Source organism: Vigna umbellata, chromosome 3 (assembly GCF_029865625.1).
Source record: "Vigna umbellata cultivar VRB3 chromosome 3, Vumbellata_1.0, whole genome shotgun sequence".
Lineage (NCBI taxonomy): Eukaryota > Viridiplantae > Streptophyta > Magnoliopsida > Fabales > Fabaceae > Vigna > Vigna umbellata.
In genome coordinates this window covers 4172154-4193364 of record NC_142167.1, presented here as the reverse complement: position 1 = coordinate 4193364, position 21211 = coordinate 4172154, and the positions used below count along the sequence as shown (strand labels likewise).

The 21211-nt window shown below is 42.5% G+C and overlaps 1 protein-coding gene across 5 annotated transcripts; it reads left to right on the top strand.

The window, feature by feature from the left end:
* Position 1: 1 nt before the first annotated feature.
* LOC148201441 (uncharacterized) lies at positions 2-20575 on the top strand. 5 transcript variants are annotated; one of them, XM_088108370.1, is made up of 6 exons: positions 2-951; positions 1077-1159; positions 19695-19746; positions 19917-20020; positions 20118-20208; positions 20293-20575. In XM_088108370.1, the coding sequence occupies exons 3-6, from the start codon at positions 19699-19701 to the stop codon at positions 20392-20394; spliced, it is 345 nt and encodes a 114-aa protein (XP_087964496.1). In that variant the 5' UTR covers positions 2-951; positions 1077-1159; positions 19695-19698; the 3' UTR covers positions 20395-20575. The 5 variants fall into 5 exon arrangements, 4 of the variants coding, with proteins under 4 accessions (XP_087964496.1, XP_087964495.1, XP_087964494.1 ...); XM_088108369.1 differs by having other exon boundaries at positions 1039-1159; XM_088108368.1 differs by having other exon boundaries at positions 1034-1159.
* The last annotated feature ends 636 nt before the right edge of the window (positions 20576-21211 follow it).

The following is a 21211-nucleotide window of genomic DNA, read 5'->3' as shown; positions in this document are numbered from 1 at the left end:
TGATCCAAGAAAGGCTGAAGGCATCTCGGAGCAGACAGAAGTCATACGCTGACAAAAGAAGAAGGCCATTGGAGTTCGATGCTGGAGATCACGTCTTCCTTAGACTACATCCAACTACTGGGGTGGGGAGAGCCATTCGACCCAAGAAGTTGTCTCCCAAGTTCATCGGACCCTATCAGATCTTGAGGAAGATCGGACCAGTCGCATACGAGTTATCTTTGCCGCCTCAGTTATCAAACTTGCATCCGGTCTTCCACGTTTCTCAACTTCGGAAGTACGTATCCGACCCTTCTCACATATTAGAGTTAGAAGATATTCGTCTTCGTCAAGATCGTACGTTGGAGATGCAGCCGGTACGCATTGAACATAGCAACACCAAATACTACAAGAGGAAACCAGTCAGATTGGTGAAGGTCGTCTGGGATGAAAAGACGGGCGACTCTACATGGGAAGTGGAAGATGCCATGAAGGATTTGTATCCCCATCTGTTTGAGAGTACGTCTTAATTTTCGAGGACGAAAATTTTTGTAGTTGGGAGGAATGTCAGGCCTCAGAAAAAAAAAAAAAAAAAAAAAAAACGTGGCAGCCTGAGAGCGCGCCACCTCAGCGACGCACGTAAAGTCAGCAGCGTCTGACACACGCTAACAGACGCGTGAAATTTAGTCAAAACGTAGTGGGAATTGGCAGAAGGCTGTCAGCGTTAGTGGACGTGCGCTGGCAATGGGAACGCACGCTGGCAAGGTGGAAAAACGGATATGAGACTCTGATAAATCCTCCACCCTCCACACGCTCCACCATTTTCGTTTCTGAATTCTCTTCCTTCTCTCTTCACTCTCTGCACCTTCTCTCTAAGGAACCACCGTTTCATCTCCTCCAATTCTGGGATCCGGCAGCGGAAGGACGAACGTCATCCAAGGCTTCCAGAAAAGCCGTTCGTTTCAGACTGAGCTGGTAAGCCTTTTTCCCACTCTCTGGACGTTCGTTTTCCGCGTATGCAAACTCAATTCTGAGTTGTGCGTTCGTCCTTTCTTAGTGTAGCGTAATTCTGATTTGGCGGTTGGGCTCGTTCATTATAGCTCGGTTTAACGAGCGTTGACGAGCGGAGGATTTATAGTGGAAAGGAGAAATTGTGTGCGTCAGTGGACGTTCGTCATTCCAGGTAAGGGAAGCTTATTTGATTTAATTCATGTTGTGTGCTTCGTTTGAACGTTCGTTAATTACTGTGTGAATATAATGCATGATGATGGTGTGATTTGAGTTGCATGAACGTTCGTTATTTACTGAGTGAAAAATGATATATGACTAAGTTTACGTATGTTGTATGAAATATATGAGATTTGGATGATATGGATTATATGAAGATTGTAAATTGTACCACGACATGAACGAATGGAATTTATGAACTTGTATAATGAGAAATGAACTGAAAAATGAATTTTTGTAAGAATTTTCCCTATGAAAATGCACATCCGTACTGAACGGTCATTGACCGTTCGGTTTTTATCTTGTTTTGGACGAGCGTCCTCTTATCTAAAAACTATGCTTAAGCGTTCGTCCATATACTAAATTGAACGTTCGTCCTAATCTTATATTGAACGTTCGTCCTAGTCTTATACTGTACGTTCGTCCGAATTGGTGTTCAGTCTTATGCTGAACGCTCCCTCTAATAAGCGCTCGGTCTCACATCTGAGCGTTCGCTCTAGTTGGTGCTCGGTCTCTAACTGAGCGTTCGTCCAAATGGTGTTTGGTTTTGAAGTGAGCGTTCGTCCTAATGGTCTCGGTTTTGATTGAGCGTTCGTCCTAAAGGGTGTTCGTTTTATAGTGAACGCTCGTCCTAATGGTGCTCGGTTTTGAAAGGAGCGTTCGTCCCAAAAATAAGGCTAGGTCTTACACTGAGCGCTCGCTCAAAATGGTGTTCGGTTTTATTGAAAAACCGTACGTCCAACTTCAGATTTACCACGTTCGTTTTCTGATTCTTAACGACCGTCCGTTCATTCAATTGAATTTTTCAATTAAATAACGTTCGTCCAATGAACAGTGTACGTCATGGAAATTCTGCCGTTCGTGCTCGTATTCGAACGAGCGTCTCTTGGTCTTGCTCACAGCGTTCGTCCTTAGTCTTATTCGGGACAGAACGTTCGTTTTGATGATTTCCTTATAAATGATGAAAATGGATATGAATTGATGAGTAATGAATGATGAACAGTATACGAGATGAAAATGAAACTATGATTATTGAACGAGGGTTCCAGGTAGGAACGACTCAGATGAAAGTTGAAATTCGTAAAGTATGACTGTGGGAAGTTAATGCTGGCTGTTCAATCCTGATATTCCGTGAGTGATCGTCCTCAAGTAGAGGCGCACGTCATGCGTGGGAATGGCAGGAGGTCGTCGTCCTTAGAGGTACTTTGGACGGACGTACTAACCTCGGGTGGCAGCTGATGAGAATGCCAGTTACCACACCACCCGGGTGCACGAACGCCTGTAACTACGCAGAATTCATACAGTCCGGACCGTCAGTCGTGTCGAGTTTTATTTTGTGCATGCGTTATAATGTCTTGATGTGTGATAAATTATGTAATGAATTGTATGACTGATGCATGAGTTAAATTAAGTAAGCTTACCCTTTCGTTTCCTTGTGTTGTCTATTGTCCTTGTACGTCCGTCTTGTCATTGCAATGATCATCCGTGTGGATGTGAGCAGAGGGAGACGAGCGTTTGGAAGAGGCGCTGAATGAAGAGAACCTGGTTGATGTCGAAGTGAAGACCGAGCAGTGAGGCGCTCGGCCAGTTATGTAGCCAGTATTAGAGTGGTCGTTCGACCATCTTGTCTTGTTATTTTATTCCGATAGACCGTTCGGTATTTGTGCTGTGTAAACCGTTCGGTCAAGTTTCGTGTACGTTCGGCTTTTTCATTTGTAACTCTGAAGACGTGCGGCTTTGCACGTCTGTTTTGTTATTATTGTAAGACTGTACTCAAGGACGTTCGTCCTTGAGCGTTGTTTTGTTTTAGTTGGAAAACTGTACTGAAATATTATTAAATGTGATTTTCTGATTTTATGGTTTATGCTGTATTTTTGGGATGTCACATTATAGATAACTTATAGAATATATTTTAGAAAAATTATACGAACAAAATGTAGTTTAGATTGATTATAGAAGTAAGATGTATTGTGGTATGTTTGGATGATATTGTATAATTTTGTTGTACTAAATTTCTTTACATTAGGTATTACTCATCATGAAAGTCTAATAATGAATAATGGAAGGAGGTTCATGAAGAGGACTGACACTTAAGGAGGCAAACATAAATAGCTCACAATAACTTTCTCGTCGAGAGCCAACAGAGGTGGCACTTAGTGCTGTAATTCACTGCCAACATTGAGTTTTGCTTAACCTTTTCCACATACCTCTAAATGAATGGATTTTTTTTTTATTAGAAACTAGACTTTTGCATTGGAAATAAGACTTATGGAACTTTAATTTCACTACAAAAGCTTAATTTTTGGACTTTGAGAAACATATATGTATCGTATGAAATATTGAACGAGCGGTTATTGAATAAGGCCGATCGGTCTATCTGTCATTGGTCAAATGATTTGAGTCGTAATTGGGCCTACAGTGCTAATAAGCTACTTCAAATGGTAATTGGGCCAACGCTTAAGTTGTTACTAGGCCAATAGTCCAGTGGATGATAATTAAAGATATCAGGTTAAAGATATTTGACAAACCAAATCCAAAATATTTGGTTGAAGATATTGATAAAGCCGTTTTTGGGTAACCAACCGGATCTCCAGGTAAGGTTGTTTATATTTGATCTATGAAACAATTATAAATATATTGACAGGGCCAAAAGCCAGGTACAAAAGCCAAGTACGTTCCACTTACATTCTACTGACACTTGATTCACTCTCCAATACTCTCAAATACTCAAACAGTGCCAACCATTCACTGAGTGTTTCATTAAGAGCTAAAGCTCTTCAACAACATGCCTAACTTGAGCATCAGAGTGCCTTTTGCAGGTACATCCTCTCTCGTCAAGAAGGAGACCGATCGGTTCGCATTAATACCGAACGGTCAGTAGCAAGGGATTGAAGGTGACCGAGCGGTCCACACTGAAGACCGAGCGATCCCGGCTGAAGGAAGGTAGGCGATCCAGGCGTTCGGAAAATATCTACCGAAACATTTTGGTGCCCACCATGGGGCCGAGAGCAAGCAGAAGAAGCCCGATGGTAACCACAAGGAGTATGTCAGATCAGCAAAGCACCAGATGATTGATAGAGCAAGTGCAAGCGCAAACACTAACACTGTAGGAGCAAATACAGGCTCAGATGCAAGCACAAGCGCATGCCATATAAGAACAATTGCAGGCGCAGGCGCAAGCTCAACAGGAGATGCAGCAGAAACATGAAGACGAAATAGCGATGCTAAGAACCGGACGGTATAACTGACCACCATCTGAGCAGTTCTCAGTATCATCAGCCCATTATGGTCAAACTGACAACGGTAACCCGAACGGAAACCCAAACGGTAACCCGAACAATAACCCGAACAGAAACCCAAACGGTAACCCGAACAGTAACCCGAATGGCAATCAAATGGTAACCGGAACGGTAATCCCAATGGTGGCCCGCACGGCAATCCTGTAGGAGAAGATCCCATCGAGTTACTACCATTCACGACAACAATCATGCAGGCTCCAATGCCCGAGAGAACTCCTCCAATAATGGAAAAATATGATGGATCCACTGATCCTAATGATCACATCAGGGCCTTCCTCAACTCAATGACGTTTTACACAAGCAGTGACCCAGTTAAATGTCAGGCCTTTTCATTATCACTAATGGTAGAGGCACTGTCGTGGTACAACATTCTTCCTCCCGACACAATAGATTGTTTTGCCACTGTAAAATCCCTCTTTAGGAGCCAGTATGCATCCAGCCGGGTGCAAGACCTAACACCCGCAGAACTCGTCAATACCAAGCAGAGAAGGACAAATCTCTACGAGCCTTCATGAGGAGATATAATGAAACTGCTCGGCAGATCAGGGACATTGGCCACACCTTCATCATCAACAATCTACCCTCTTGCCTGAGAGCGGGATATTTCTCAGAAGATCTATATGTAGAACCTCCCAAAACTATGGAGGAACTCTAGGAGAGGGTGGCAAAATTTATTCGCATACAGGACATAAGGTAGTCGTTGAAGAAGCAGCAACAAGAGGTTGCGGGTGGAAGCAAAAAGGAGGGAAAACAACCATTGCACGGCAACGGAGACCATCCCCAAAAAAGTTTCCCTCGCGCTCCCCCGTTCAACCACTATACGGCCCTTAATGCACCCCTAACAAAGGTTCTAGAAGAAGCCCTTACCGCCGATTTGATCACACTCCGGCGGAAGTCTTCTCCTAAAGACACTAACGAAGTAAAAACCTGTCAATATCATCTAAATAAGGGCCACACCACAGAAGAATGTACCACGTTAAAAAACAAAATCGAGAGGCTCATCCAAGAGGGCCATCTACAAAAATTCATAAAGGAAAAGGATACCAGGAGGAGAAGCCCAACCAAAGAAAGGTCGCGACACAGGCATACCGAACGGTCTTATGAAAGACCCGAACGGTCTTATGAAAGATCCGAACGGTCTTATGAAAGATCCGAACGGTTCTCTGAAAGAACCGAACAGAAGCGAAGGCACAGTCGCGAACGCGACCGATCGATCATCAGGCGGATCAATACCATTTCGGGCGGTTTTGCTGGAGGAGGAGCATCCTCTTCAGTAAGGAAGAGACATCTGAGGAGCCTAAAGACCGTCCACATGGTGGATAGGAAACCTCGATCCATGCCACCCATTGTCTTCAATGATGAAGACTTTCACGCCCCTAACCCTGATCAAGATGATCCCATGGTCATCACGGTCGAGATATCTCGGTGTCTCATTAGCAAGGTGCTGGTTGATCAGGGCAGCTCGATCAACATCTTGTATTGGTAGACGTTGTCGCAACCGGAATCGCGACGGGACAACGATCCAAAAAAATGGAACTCGAATTTTTGGAAAGAGATTTTGGAGTCGCCACCATAGTTTATTCTGGAAAACTACGGAAAAACCATAAAACGATAAAGCACGGTCCACGAAAACCAAAGATTGGGTTTGGGAGTCGGTTACGCGTGGGGAAGGTGTTAGCACCCCACAACGCCTGCCCTAAGGCAGTACCTTTAACTAAATGCACGAATATGATGTGATTTTCAAAATGTTTAACTATCCCCTAAAATAAAATTCTAAAATAAACAAAACATATTTTTTTAGTTTTTTGGGCCCGACAAGGATTGACCTTGCTCCTACGTATTCTCATTCAAAATGAGAAATCAGGGTTACGTAGTTCTTTTAGAAAACTGCTTGAAAATTTGTTTGAAAATTGTTTAGAAAATTTTGTTTGGAAAATGATTATGGATAAATTTGGATTTTTGGGAAAGTGAACCTGACAAGGGCTAGCCTTGCTCCTACGTATCTCCACTTTTGATGGAGAATCAAGGATCACGTAGTTCTGGGTAGCAAGACTATTTGTTGTTTAAAATTGTTGATGTTTTCGGGTTTTTTGAAGATTTTATACCTTTTTTTTGTATTTTGTTTAAGAAAGAGAAAAGGTTGTTAGCACAAGGACGATGCGTGCGATCACACATGTGCATAAACCTTTAAAACATATTTTTTGGTTAATTTTACTTAAGGAAAAGAAAAGGTTTTTAGCACAAGGACGATGCGTGCGATCACACATGTGCCTAAACCTTTAAAACATATTTTTTGTAATTTTAATTAAGAAAGCGAAAAGGTTTTTAGCACAAGGACGATGCGTGCGATCACACATGTGCCTAAACCCTTAAAACGTTTTTTTGTAATTTCAATTAAGAAAGAGAAAAGGTTTTCAGCACAAGGACGATGCGTGCGATCACACATGTGCCTAAACCCTTAAAACGTATTTTTTGTAATTTTAATTAAGAAAGAGAAAAGGTTTTCAGCACAAGGACGATGCGTGCAATCACACATGTGCCTAAACCTTTAAAACGTATTTTGATAAATTCCTTTATTTAAATTGTAAATATTGCATCATTAAATATATATTTTAGGATGAGTAAATATGTAGAATGAGTAGATAGAAGAAAATAAAATAATAAATAAAATAAAAATAAAAGAAATAAATAAAACAAATGAAATAAGATATACAAAATAAATGAAATAGAATAAAATGAAATAAGAAAAACAAACAAATAAAAGTAACGAGCGTTGGGGGGAATTATGAACGGACGTTGAGAAAAATAGCCTGGACGACGAGCGTTCGTGGGTGATATGACGAACGTATGTTGAGTAAAGGAGCCTGGATGACGAGCGTTCGTTAGTGGAGATAACGAGCGGACGTTTAGAACAGGAGAGTGGATGACGAGCGCTCGTTGGTGGGAATGTCGAACGGACGCTGGGAAAGGAGGCTTCATGACGAGCGTTCGTTGGGGACGAGCGTTCATTGGGCGATGACGAACGGATGCTGGGAAATGGGCCGAATGACGAGCGCTCGTTTGGAACGAGCGTTCGTTGGGAGATGACGAACGGATGCTGGGAAATGGGCTGAATGACGAGCGCTCGTTTGGAACGAGCGTTCGTTGGGGGATGACGAACGGATGCTGGGAAATGGGCTGAATGACGAGCGTTCGTTTCCAACGAACGGATGCTGGGAAATGGGCTTCATGACGAGCGCTTCTCGGGATGAGCGTTCGTTGGGCGATGACGAACGGATGCTGGGAAATGGGCTGAATGACGAGCGCTCGTTCGGACGAGCGTTCTTTCCCAACGAACGGATGCTGGGAAATGGGCTTAATGACGAGCGCTCCTCGGGACGAGCGTTCGTTGGGCGATGACGAACGGATGCTGGGAAATGGGCTGAATGACGAGCGCTCGTTGGGAACGAGCGTTCGTTGGGCATTGGCGAACGGACGCTTGGAAACGAGGCTGAAGGACGAGCGCTCGTTGGAGGACGAGCGTTCGTTGAGAATTGGCGAACGAAACGCTGGGAAACGGGCTGAATGACGAACGCTCGGTGGGGGACGAGCGTTCGGTGGGGAATTGGAGAACGGACGCTTGGAAACGAGGCTGAAAGACGAGCGCTCGTTGTGGACGAGCGTTCGTTTGGGAGATGGTCACCCAAACGGTCCGTCCAAGAAGTGGCCGGACGGACGTTGGGAAACGAGGCTGAAAGACGAGCGCTCGTTTTGGACGAGCGTTCGTTGGGAGGTGGTTACCCAAACGGTCCGTCCAAGAAGTTGCCGGACGGACGTTCGGAGGGGAGGTAAATGACGAACGTTCGAAAAAGGTCGAAAAACGTGCGTTTATTATGGGTTTGGCCCACCCGGGTAATTTCTAACCTAGAATTCCCTTAGGGGTTCTGCCTGCCCATTCTCATTCACAATCAGCACATGAGAAACCCAGGGTCCCTTTCTCTGATCGGACTAGCCTAGGGTTGGGATTGCCTCCCTTGAACACCTACGCCACTACTTCTTCCAACCAGCCACCGCGCCACCACCTTCCACCCGTCTCGGCGTCGGCGGCGACCCCAAGCACCACCGGAACCACGGCCGGCCACGGCGTTCTCTCCCCCCCTCTCTCTCGCACTAGCCTAGGGTTGAGGCTTTTCCACCTTGGGCACCTCCTGCCGCCGCCTCTGCCAGAGCCGGCCACCGTCGCCTCTAGCTGGAGCGCGCTTCTTCACCGGCGCCACCAGTGTCACTTTCCTCCCTCTCCGTCTTGGTTTTCTTATTGGCTGCTATTCACTGGTTCAAATCTGATTTTGCGTGGAATTGGTTGAGGAACAGAAACGTTGAAGACTGTGGAAAACCAGAGCTCGTGCTGCTCCATGTCTTTGAAAAGGGGAGATCGAAAATGGATTTCTATAGCTTCATTATGCATTGGAATGTGTTTGTGTGCGTACGAGTATGAATCGTGAATGAAGAGTTTGTCCCGCTCTGAGTATTGATTGGGTCATGAGAAAATGATGAGTGAAGTCGAGAAATGGATTTGCTTGGAGGAGAGAAACACGATCAGAGAAGTGGAGAATCAAAGGGGTTGATGGAAGCTTGCGAGGGAGGGAGACAAAGGTTGGAGTAGGGAAATGGGTGAAGATGGTTAAGGGGATGAAGTTATGAGTTTCTGTATGATAGATGATGAAGGCGTTGGGTTGAGGTGTGGTGTAATGGCGATAAGAAGCACGGCAGGGGTTATGGAGTGAGTGAATTCTTCCCTGTTTTTCCGATTGTTGAAGAAGAGGAAGGTGTTTCTCTATGCGATTAAATAGAGGAGTTGAGAGTTGTGGCGTGTAGCCAATGATGGATGATGGGTGTTGGAGGTGAGGAACTTGGAGTGAAAGGGAAGTGTGGCTGGGATGGTTACGGGTGAGGGGAGTCAAGGAGTTTGAGGTTAGGCCGTGGTATAAGGTGTTGGAGATGAAAATGAAGAGGAAAGGGATGAAGATGATGGACCGTGGTCACGAGGTTATGATGGATGATGATTCAGTGAATGTGGGGAGGGTGACGATGGTGTTTGGTAACAATGGCCCGTATACAAATAACCATGACACAATCATATGCCAATTTAACAACAACTAAACAGAGGTATATTCATGGGAGAACATGGAGTGCAAGGCATCACTTACCTCTTGAAGATCCGATTGCTACTGCCAACCTTGCGCCTCCAATGAATCTCTCCTTTCCCTTTTGACTGGCTTCTTCTTCCCTTTCCTTGTTGAATGGTGTCTCTTGTTTCTCTTTGCAGGTGCCAATGTCTCCTTCTCGGCAATGGATGATTATCCAGTGAAGTTGAAGGTCCCCTGAAGCTCTCCACCAATGATCGAAGATGATGGATGCCCCCAAACAACCCCCGCTGTGTGTATATTTGCTCCTTGCTTTTTTGTCCCAAAACCAGAATCCTCCTTTTCTCTACTCTCCCTCTACTTTTGCAATTCTCTCTGTGCTTTTGCAATTCTCTCTGCCCCCGAATCGTTCCGTACCCAGCCCGTATGCCCAAATCGCCTTGTACCAATTTCGTACACCCCTAACGCATCTGCCACCACTCGCTCTCTGCAGAAAACCATTTCTGCCTCTCCCCCTCCAGCACATACCCTGTTCTTTTTTCTTGTCCCCCAAACCCCAAAACATTCTCTCTTTTCTCGTATCTTTTGCTAAAGACAAAACGTCCCCTTTTCCTAATTCTTTTTTTTTTTTTTTTTTTTAATAAAATAAAAAGGTAAAAACTAAAAATACCTAAATACATAAATAAATAATAAAAACGAAAATAATAAAATAATAATAAAAAAAAATAATAAAAAGGGTAAATAATAAAACAAAGGAGAACAGTCTACGGTAAAGCCAAAACCCCAATCCGGACGAAATTCGGTATTGACAGACGTTCCCAAAAATGACCTTGTCCGAGGACCTAATAGCCCCTTCAATGAACAAATTGTAGGGTTCGCAGGAGAAAGGGTTCGCAGGAGAAAGGGTTCGCAGGAGAAAGGGTTCGCTGGTGGACGAGCGTTCGTTCGCTGGTGGACGAGCGTTCGTTCGCTGGTGGACGAGCGTTCGTTCGTCATCACAGCATCCACTCATCAATTTTTTTAACGCCGTCCAGCCAACTTAACGGAAAGGACTCAATTGATATCAATTTTCAAAATTAAGAACCATTTTGATACACTTTAAAAAACGAGGACCCAATTGAGAAATTCGTACATAAATAGGGATGTAGTAAAGGATTAAACCTAAAATAAATTAATTAGAACTAATTTTATCTTAATTTTCGAAAATTGTTTGAAAGAATAGTTAAGTAATGTTTCCTAGTTGTTTTATTTTCATTGGTGGGGAGGTGTGGGTCTTATAGTGATAAAAATAAAATAAAGGTGAGAAGGCTTTGTTGGGTAGAGCACGTGAAAGTGTAAGAGGCTTGAAGGGAATTTTCTAAAGTTTTTATGCTTTTGGCTTTTCATGTTTATGATAGGAGAGAGAACATAGATTTATACTTGTGCTTCCTCTTTTTGCATGATTTGAGTTTCTGAAGGTGACATTGTCGGCAGTAGGTGTTGAAATATTTTTCCATAGCTTGGCTTCTTTTGTTTTGTAGGGTTTTGGATAGATTATAGAGTTAAGCAAAAGAAACATATAGTTAAGTTGCATGGTGCGTACAAAACATGAGCAGGACTTAATGAGAACCCTACCATCTTATATAAACCATATTATGTGTGAGAGAGTGGGAAAAATCTACTAAATAGTAGGCTTGGAGGATAGTTTTGGACGAGTGGAGAACATTGTTACTACGCAAGGGAAGAAAGGCATCTTGTTGGTCTTTGCTTTGAAACTCAAAGGATTTTGGAAACTCACTGGAACTAGAGGTAACGGGGGAAACTAGGATTTATATAACTGTATGCATGTTGGGGTAGTTAAAAACTAGACTATATATGTATGTTTGATGGTGCATGTATATTGTATGATGGGTAGAAGGTAAGGGAAGCTAGATTTATTTCTTTGATTGTTGAAATAATCTGTATTTGATGCAAATCTGGGAAGAAGGGGATGAAATTGGGGTTTCTGGAAATCTGGTGCGATTCTGCAGAATTCTGCAGAACGCGCGTTCGTCCAAATGACTCGCCCAATTAGTGGTCGGCCATAAATACTTGAGCGTTCGGTTTTATTTTCTGATGTACCAGCGTTAGCGTTCGTCCTTGGATTAAAGTTAGTAACATATTAGACGTTCGTCCCAACAGTGCTCGACAATAGTGGTCGGCCAAATAACCGTTCGGTCTTGTATCCTCCAGTAACGAGCGTTAGTGTTCGTTCTGGGCTTGTTCCGGTGAGCGTTCGGCGATCGGTCTTCGTGTATGGGTGACTGTAGTGTTCCGTTGAATTTAGTATTATCAGGCTGGAATCCTGAGTGTTCGGTATTAGTGAGTATAAGCGTTCGTAGTTCTATCAAGAATAAAAACGTTCGTCCAAATGGTGTCCGGATTAATAGTGTTTATTTTGAGTGTTCGGTATTAGTGAGTATAAGCGTTCGTTCTTAACTTCGAATTCTTGGGTAGCAATGTTGAGCGTTCGGCCTTAAGTTGGTATTCTTAGGTTTGAATCTTGAACGTTCGGCCTTAGTTTAATTGTGATTGTGAGCGTTCGTTCTCGATGATGTTAATCCTCAGGAGGTACTCCTCAAAGGTAGTGTTCGAAGTAGGTTTAATCTTTGAACGTTCGTCCGAATAGTGCTCGGTTTTAACGTTCGGCCTGATAGTGTTGAGTCCAGCAAAGTGTTCGGTTTAGTGTTCGTCCGTGTCGCAACCGGAATCGCGACGGGACGACGATCCAAAAAAGAAATCGGGATTTGAAAAGAGATTTGGAGTCGCCACCATAGTTTATTCTGGAAAACTACGGAAAAACCATAAAACGATAAAGCACGGTCCACGAAAACCAAAGATTGGGTTCGGGAGTCAGTTACGCGTGGGGAAGGTGTTAGCACCCCACAACGCCTGCCCTAAGGCAGTACCTTTAACTAAATGCACGAATATGATGTGGTTTTTAAAATGTTTAACTATCCCCTAAAATAAAATTCTAAAATAAACAAAACATATTTTTTAGTTTTCTGGGCCCGACAAGGATTGACCTTGCTCCTACGTATTCTCATTCAAAATGAGAAATCAGGGTTACGTAGTTCTTTTAGAAAACTGCTTGAAAATTTGTTTGAAAATTGTTTAGAAAATTTTGTTTGGAAAATGATTATGGATAAATTTGGATTTTTGGGGAAGTGAACCTGACAAGGGCTAGCCTTGCTCCTACGTATCTCCACTTTTGATGGAGAATCAAGGATCACGTAGTTCTGGGTAGCAAGACTATTTGTTGTTTAAAATTGTTGATGTTTTCGGGGGTTTTTTTTTTTTGAAGATTTTATACCTTTTTTTGTATTTTGTTTAAGAAAGAGAAAAGGTTTTTAGCACAAGGACGATGCGTGCGATCACACATGTGCATAAACCTTTAAAACATATTTTTTGGTTAATTTTACTTAAGGAAAAGAAAAGGTTTTTAGCACAAGGACGATGCGTGCGATCACACATGTGCCTAAACCTTTAAAACATATTTTTTGTAATTTCAATTAAGAAAGAGAAAAGGTTTTCAGCACAAGGACGATGCGTGCGATCACACATGTGCCTAAACCCTTAAAACGTATTTTTTGTAATTTTAATTAAGAAAGAGAAAAGGTTTTCAGCACAAGGACGATGCGTGCGATCACACATGTGCCTAAACCCTTAAAACGTATTTTTTTGTAATTTTGATTAAGAAAGCGAAAAGGTTTTTAACACAAGGACGATGCGTACGATCACACATGTGCCTAAACCTTTAAAACGTATTTTTTTGTAATTTTAATTAAGAAAGAGAAAAGATTTTCAGCACAAGGACGATGCGTGCGATCACACATGTGCCTAAACCTTTAAAACGTATTTTCATAAATTCCTTTATTTAAATTGTAAATATTGCATTATTAAATATATATTTTAGGATAAGTAAAGTAGATAGAACAAAATAAAATAATAAATAAAAATAAAAATAAAAATAAAAGAAATAAATAGGACAAATGGAATAAGATAGACAAGAATAAATGAAATAGAATAAAATAAAATAAGAAAAACAAACAAAATAAAAATAACGAGCGTTGGGTGGATCATAAACGGGCGTTGAGAATGAGGAGAACGGACGAGCGTCGGGGGAATTATGAACGGACGTTGGGAATGAAGTGAAATAACGAGCGTTCGTTTCGGGGATGAACGAACGTTCGTTGAGAATGAGGAGGACGAACGAGCGTTGGAGGGATTAACGGACGCTCGTTGAGAATGAGGAGAAAGATCGAGCGTTCGTTTGGTTGATTAACGAACGTTCGTCGAGAATGAGGAGGAACGAGCGTTGGGGGAATTGACGAACGTACGTTGAGAAAAATAGCCTGGATGACAAGCGTTCGTGGGTGATATGACGAACGTACGTTGAGTACAGGAGGGTAGATGACGAGCGTTCATTGTGAAAGGAGGTTGAGTGACGAACGCTCGTTGGGGACGAGCGTTCAGTGGGACGAGCGTTCAGTGGGACGAGCGTTCATTGGGCGATTGTTGAACGGACGCTGGGAAACGGGCTGAATGACGAGCGCTCGATTCGGACGAGCGTTCGTGGGGGAACTGGTGAGCGGACGCTGGGAAACGGGATGAATGACGAGCGCTCGTTGGGGGACGGTCTGAATGACGAACGCTCGTCATGGGACGAGCGTTAGTTGGAGAAATGGCGGACGGACGCTGGGAAACGGGCTGAATGACGAACGCTCGTTGGGGACGAGCGTTCGTTGATGAATTGGCGAACGGACACTGGGAAACGGCTGAATGACGAACGCTCGTTGGGACGAGCGTTCGTTGATGAATTGGCGAACGGACGCCGGGAAAGGGGGTCGAATGACGAGCGCTCCTTGTGGACGAGCGTTCGAAAAGAGGGAGTAACGAGCGTTCGAAAAGGTTGAAAGACGAGCGTTCGAAAAGTTGGAATAACGAGCGTTCGAAAAGGTTGAAAAACGAACGTGAGAAAAGAGGGAGTAACGAGCGTTCGTAAAGAGTTGAAAAACGAGCGTTCACCTTTGGGCTTGGCCTAGCACCGGCCCAAGGTGACCTTTCTGACCTAGAATCCCCTAGGGGTTCAGCTTTCCCCTTTCATTCCCAACACTCATACTCAGCTCCAGAGATCCAAAGTCGCTCTCCACTCGCTGTCGGTGTGCTCACGCCTTAGTCAGAACTGACCGCAGCTCCGACGACTTCCACCAGTCCTGACACCGCCGGCGACAGCAAGTGTCTTCGAAACCAAACGGCGGCCACGGCGTTACTGCTTCCAACCCCCGCTGCACGCCCAACCTCCATCCGACTGGCAACTGCGAGCCACCGGAGCCGTCGCCGGTCGAGGCGAAATCTCTCCTCCTCCGTTTGAGATTAGAACTTGCAGCCGACGATTATTCCCATACCCCTCTGATATCTATTTTCTGTTTTGGGTGCTGGGATGAGTTTAAGTGATGGGAAACATGGTTGAGGTTGGAAACCGAGTGAGTTCTTCTCTGTTTTTCAGGTATTGAACCAGATGGAGGACAAAATGAAAGATGAATGGATATTGAGGGAGACGATTCAATGGGCGAGTGAAAATGATGGTCATGAGGATAGAAAGAGATCAATTTTGTTGAGAGATGATTATTGAATGTTCTTTCGAGCTTCAGGGGTTCAAATCCTTTGCTGGTGATGATGATTGGAAATGAAGGGAGGCTTGAAGGCTTAGTCCCCGGTCTATGAAAAATGGGAGTGGAAGGAGAAGGTGACTGGAAGGGTGTTGGTGGTAGCCGTGAGCGTCAAGATATGGCCATGGGTGAATTTGGATGGTGAAGGGAGTATCTGACGAATGAATGGCGGCATCAACGGTGTTTTTTTTTTTTTGAGCGGTGATAGGTGTAGTGGATGATGGGTTATGTTTGTTGGGGTGTTCGAAAGGGATGAAGATGAAAGGGGTGAAGATATGGGAATGGAGAGAGCGGTCCCTCTCTTCAGTGAGGGTGGATGATGGATGAAGATTGGGTGACTGAGAATGGAGTTTGAAGTCCAGGTTCTGGAGATCCAGAGTTGGAGGTGAAAACGAAGAGGGAAGGGATGAAAGTGTGCAATAAGAATCTAGGAAGGAGAATGTGGAAGACTCACCACAGACATACTCAAGCAAAACGAAATAAGCATAAAAGGCAGTATAATGCAGTAAGCGTATATGACCACACAAGTGAAGTGAGCAAGGTGCTTACCTCTCGGAGCTCTACTGGCTGCTGCTAGCTACGTGTATCCGCTGGCCTTTGTCAAATGGTGGATCCCCTACGGCTGGATGATGATCGGAGATGAAAACCCCAGAAGCTGTCTGAAATCCTCCTCCTTTTGCTTCCTTCAAACTCTCCTCTCTTTTCTGTCCGAAACCAGAAAAATCCCCTTCTCTCTACTATCTGTGCCCTTTGCAATTCTCTCCGTGTTTGTCTTTTGTGCCATTCTCTGTACCAAAATCGTACACCCAAATCGCGCCTCTGCCATCACCGCCACTCTGCAGAAAACGGTTTCTTGCTTTTCTGTTCCCCACGTTCCAGCCAACCTCCCTTTCTTTTTCAAATCTTTTTCTTATATTTTTCCTTTACTTAATACTAAAATGAAAATAGAATAAAAATAAAAGCAATAACTAAATAGTAAAATTTTAAAATAAAAATAACGTAAGAAAAATATATATACATATATATGGAGAAAAATAAGATAACATATAAAAATAGATGAAACAAAAATGACGATAATAATAAATAAAAACAAAAAAAACAAATAATAATAAATAATAATAACAAACAAAAAAACAAGTAACAATAAATAAATACAAGACAAAAACGAGAACAAAAATAAAGATACAAAGAAATAAATAATAGATTATATAAAGCCAAAAACGATCCGGACGAAATTTGGTATTGACAGTCCGAATAGTACTTAATCTGTGGTGCTCGTTTTTAGCGTTCGGCCAAATAAAGCTCAATCTATTATGGTGCTCGGTTTGTAGCGTTCGGCCTGATTATGCTTGATCTTATAGCGTCCGTCCAAGTGGCATTCGGTGAATAGTGTTCGACCAAATAGCGTTTGGTAAATAGTGTCCGTCCAAATAGCGTTCGGCGATAATGTATGAATCCGTAATTTCTTTGGTAGTATTTTAAAACAATTATTGAGAATTGTTGGTTATTTTCTTGATCTAATATTGGTTTATTTATACATGTTATTGAGCTGCTAAATCTTGATCTTGACCAGTACCTATAACATATATATGTTCATCAATGTTACTGTGAATATTTGGCAGATTTTGAAGAATAGAAATTTAAATACAAACTTGGGAGGGATTTTTAACAAGTATTTGAAAGCCTCATCGTTAAGCTGTTTAATATTTCTCATTTCTGCTTCCCATGCTTGTGGATGGGTTGCTGTAGCTGCCTTCCACATCAAACGCTTGAGTTGTTTTGCAGGGAATTTCTTTCTAAAATTAGCGTATAAGTGCCTCAATTCTTTCTTCTAAAACAGGTTCAACAACCATACCCCCAACTTCCTCTTCACCTTCACCCATAACCATACCTACAGGTTCAACTTCTACTTCATCTGTATTTTGAGGAATATATTCTAACATATTTATCACCTCAGGTTCAGAGACATTGTGAACAACAAATAGATGAACCTCACCATTAAGCCTGGCTAAGGTAATCATGTGCATGGCTCCTATGTCATCCAACAAAGGTTCCAACCTATTTTCCAAAACAGAACCACCACCAACGCAGTACAACAACTCCTTAAACCCATCATAACCTAGACCTTTTACTACACTGACTACAAGGAAATAGCTCCACATGTCTGGGTCAAAGGATAAACTTGTACTATCCCCCTCATACTTAAGTTTTCCTTCATTTATGAACTTTCCACCATGGTGAAAAACAACTTCAAAATTTCCTTCCATTACGTACAACACAACAATTATATTTTAACCTATAAAGTAAGAAAAGACTTTAACAATGGGGGACCACATTGCAACAGACCACAAAAAAAAGCATTAACAATATATACAAACCACAACCCACTGAAAAAGACAGTCAAACAATGCTTTAATAACGAGGGACCACGTTGCAATCGAAAACGAAACAATATACAACATACAACAGGTTACGACAACCATAAAGGACAAAATCATCACAAAATTCAATCAAAAGCACATTTACTAACCTGAACACGTGGTTCACTTCGAACACTTTCGCCACTGCTTTCCATGTGCTTCACCGCCAACACCTTCTTGATTCTACCGAAATACCACCGATAGATCACTCGCAAATCTAGAAACGATACCTATTGTCCGCCAAATTGGAACCACAAAAGACAACCCTCGACAAAACCCTCATCAATTTAGGGATTCCTCCTTCCCATAAAACGTTAGTTGTTTATGTTAAAAATCAAAACGTTGCGTTTTGATTTACAAATTTCACTTTTTAAAATCTAAAAAACTCACCATTAAGGCAGGTCAATGCCACGTCAGTAACATTTCGTCATCTCAGCATCCCACTCATCAATTTTTTTAAGGAAAATGATACTTGAACAACCACTTTTGACAACATTTAGACACGCCACACGTGTCTAAATTTGAGTGGTCCAGTTGGAAAAATTAAATGAAAATGAAATATGACGTGGAAAGGGAGTGGTCAGGGTTTGCAGGTCCGCGTTTCAAATTTGAAATTGAATTTGGAACAATTTTAGAGAGAGAAGCGCGAAGGTTCAGGGATAGAGAGTGTAACCTAGAGAGGCCGAACGACTTGGAGAAAGGGAGTTGGAGAGAGAGACGTCCGACGGAGTGCTTGCCGGAGTGTCGCCGGACAACGTTGAAGGCTGTCTGGGAGCTATCGAACCCCTCCAGGCGATTCCGATTCACGGCCACCACAGGTCCGACGTTGGCGAAGGAAGGGAAGACGCCATCATCTTTCGTCCGGTTCGGCCCAGCGAACTAGGGGCGCGTTGAAGGTCTCGCGTCGTCCCACCTGCTTCCGTCCCTGTCCCGGAGTGCCGCCGGAGTGCCGCCGGAGCATCGCCGGAGTGTCGCCGGAGTGTGGACTGTTCGGTGGACCAAAAAGAGGGGTTTTCCGGGTTGTCAGTCCCACCCACACCTTTATCTTCGTCTGTGTTCCAACCGCCGCACCTCGTGCTGAGTGAAGGTTCGTTTTTTCTTTTTATTTCAGTGGAAGGAAGGTTTCATACATGCATGATGTTGTTTGTGGATGGTTTTGCTTATGTATGAAATGTCTCCCAAGTGGATTTTGTTGTGTTACTGATTTGTATACTTGTTGTTTGCTTAATCTTACATTGTTGTTGTAATTTTTTTCGATTGGTAGTCATGGACCGCGTTGGCCTTGCTGTGAAAAAACTTGAACCCAATTACCCAGTTCATTCAGCTTTGGTACGAGTTATGTTGGTGAACCCAGGGTCCTAGAAAATGTATTTTTATGTGACACTAATTTGTTAAAAAAATGTTAAGAAATTGTTCCCAGATTACTTAGAAGTAGCTGAAACGAGGGAAAACAAACAAGGCACCCCAAAATGAGAGTGGTGGACGTAGTTGGCCTTGGTGTGCAAAAATTGGAACCCAGGTACCCACATATTCTGCCTAAGGTACCAGTTATGTTCCTGTTCCATGAGTGTTAGAAAATGTATTTTTATGTGGCACGAATTTGTTAAAAAAATGTTAAGAAATTGTTCCCAGATAACGTAGAAGTAGATCAAATGAGAGAAAATAAAGAAGGCACCCCAAAATTAGTGTGGTGGTTGTTGTTGGCCTCGGTGTGCTAAAACTTGAACCCAGGTACCCAGTTAATTTGCCTTAGGTACCAGTTCTGTTCCTGTACCACGAGTCTTACAAAATGTATTTTTATGTGGCACGAATGATATGAATTAATAAATTAGTATTATTTTTTTGTTCTCTTTTTGGTTGTCTTTTAACAAATGCTGACAATGTTTGTTATCATTTCCATTTTGTTCTTTTACTTGATTGTGTTGGTGTAATGTAATTTAACTTTTTGTGTTGGTGTAGTGTCATGGAGGAACTTGGTGAACAAAGTAAAGGACGTGATAGAAGGAAGAAGGTACGCAGGATTGTATTTGACTTCCATAGATTTGTTGTTTGACTGTTTGCACTGGACTCTTTAGGGCACAAAAGAAAAGAACGACAAAAGATTGACAATGTCATTGTATGTATAGTAATTGATGTTTACTTTGTAATTACAAATTTATAAGGGAAGTATGTGTTTTCCAGGCACATAATCTTGCATTGCTTTTTGGACATTTGTTGAATTGTTCGGAAGACAAGAAACCATCATTTGAGGTACAACAGTTGCATACTCCAATCCAACCAAACAAGTATGTTTGTAATGTTGATTTTTGTAAATATAATATTTTCTTGTATAAATGATATGTTAAATATGATACTTGCGTTGTTGGACTTGTGTTGTTGTAGATTTGATTGTGGAGTAATTGTTTTGAAAATTATGGAGTTGTGGGATGGCATTGACAAATATGAAAGAAACACAATGCCCAATTACACAACTGTAAGCTGTCAAAATTTCTATGTTGTGCATCTTTCATACAAATGTTGCATTGGATTCATGTTTTGTGCATTATTGTCTTTGCAGGAAGAACTACAACAATTTAGGGAGCAATATGTTTGTCAATGGATTTTGGATGTGGACAACATGCGGAGGAATCGAGTGTTGGAAGATTTAGGCATTTTGTAGAATGTTGGGGATTATTGATGAAAGAATAGTTATTGTTACATTTCATATTTATGTATTGGTTGCACATCCAATCTGATTTCAGAAATTGTTGACAAATATATTTGGTAGTTAAAATTCAGTTTGTTGTACTTAATTGACTTTCATGTGCAAAACGTTTTATCCAAGTACCTACTTGGCCTGTCTGTGCAAAGAGTTATACCAAAGTACCCACTTATTTAGCCTTTGGTACCAGTTCTGGTTCTGCACCTGGAGCGTTACCAATTGAGGTTGGATTGGGACGAATTTGTTAATAAATTGACAAATAATTGTTTCGAAATTAATCACAAAGACAACGAATGAGGAAGAACACATTAGGCACCCCTGAATGAGTGTGGTGTACCAAGTTCGCATTTGTGTGGAAAAAGTTTAACCTAAGTACCCACTTATTTAGCCTGTGTATCAACACCCAATTTCGTCCGGAATGACAAATAGATTTATTTATTTTCATCATGAGTGTAAAATAAAAAAAAGTAAAAAAAGGGGGGGGCGTCCACTGATCCGGACGAGCGTCATCGCTGGACAAGCGTCCATTTCTGCTTGAAGGATGAGCGTCAACTCCTGTTCGCTGGACGAGCGTCCTCTTTTGCGTCCAGAGGGCGAGCGTTCGTTCTCCTGTTGACGAGCGTTTCTGCATAGACGTTCGGCTTTTCGGACTTGACCGCTCGTCCCGGTTACTCTCTCTCATCTACCGCTCGTCCTGATCATTCCTATTCTCCATATCTTTATGTCGTTCGTCCTGCACACTATACAACCGTTCGGCTCCTCCCACTGCACGACC

Bases quoted from the DNA above. Each gene is read 5' to 3' on its own strand.
- LOC148201441 (XM_088108370.1), top strand. From the start codon at position 19,699: ATGGAGGAACTTGGTGAACAAAGTAAAGGACGTGATAGAAGGAAGAAG. The intron at 19,747-19,916 runs GTACGCAGGATT...TGTGTTTTCCAG, and splicing joins GACGTGATAGAAGGAAGAAG to GCACATAATCTTGCATTGCT. The intron at 20,021-20,117 runs GTATGTTTGTAA...GTGTTGTTGTAG, and splicing joins ACTCCAATCCAACCAAACAA to ATTTGATTGTGGAGTAATTG.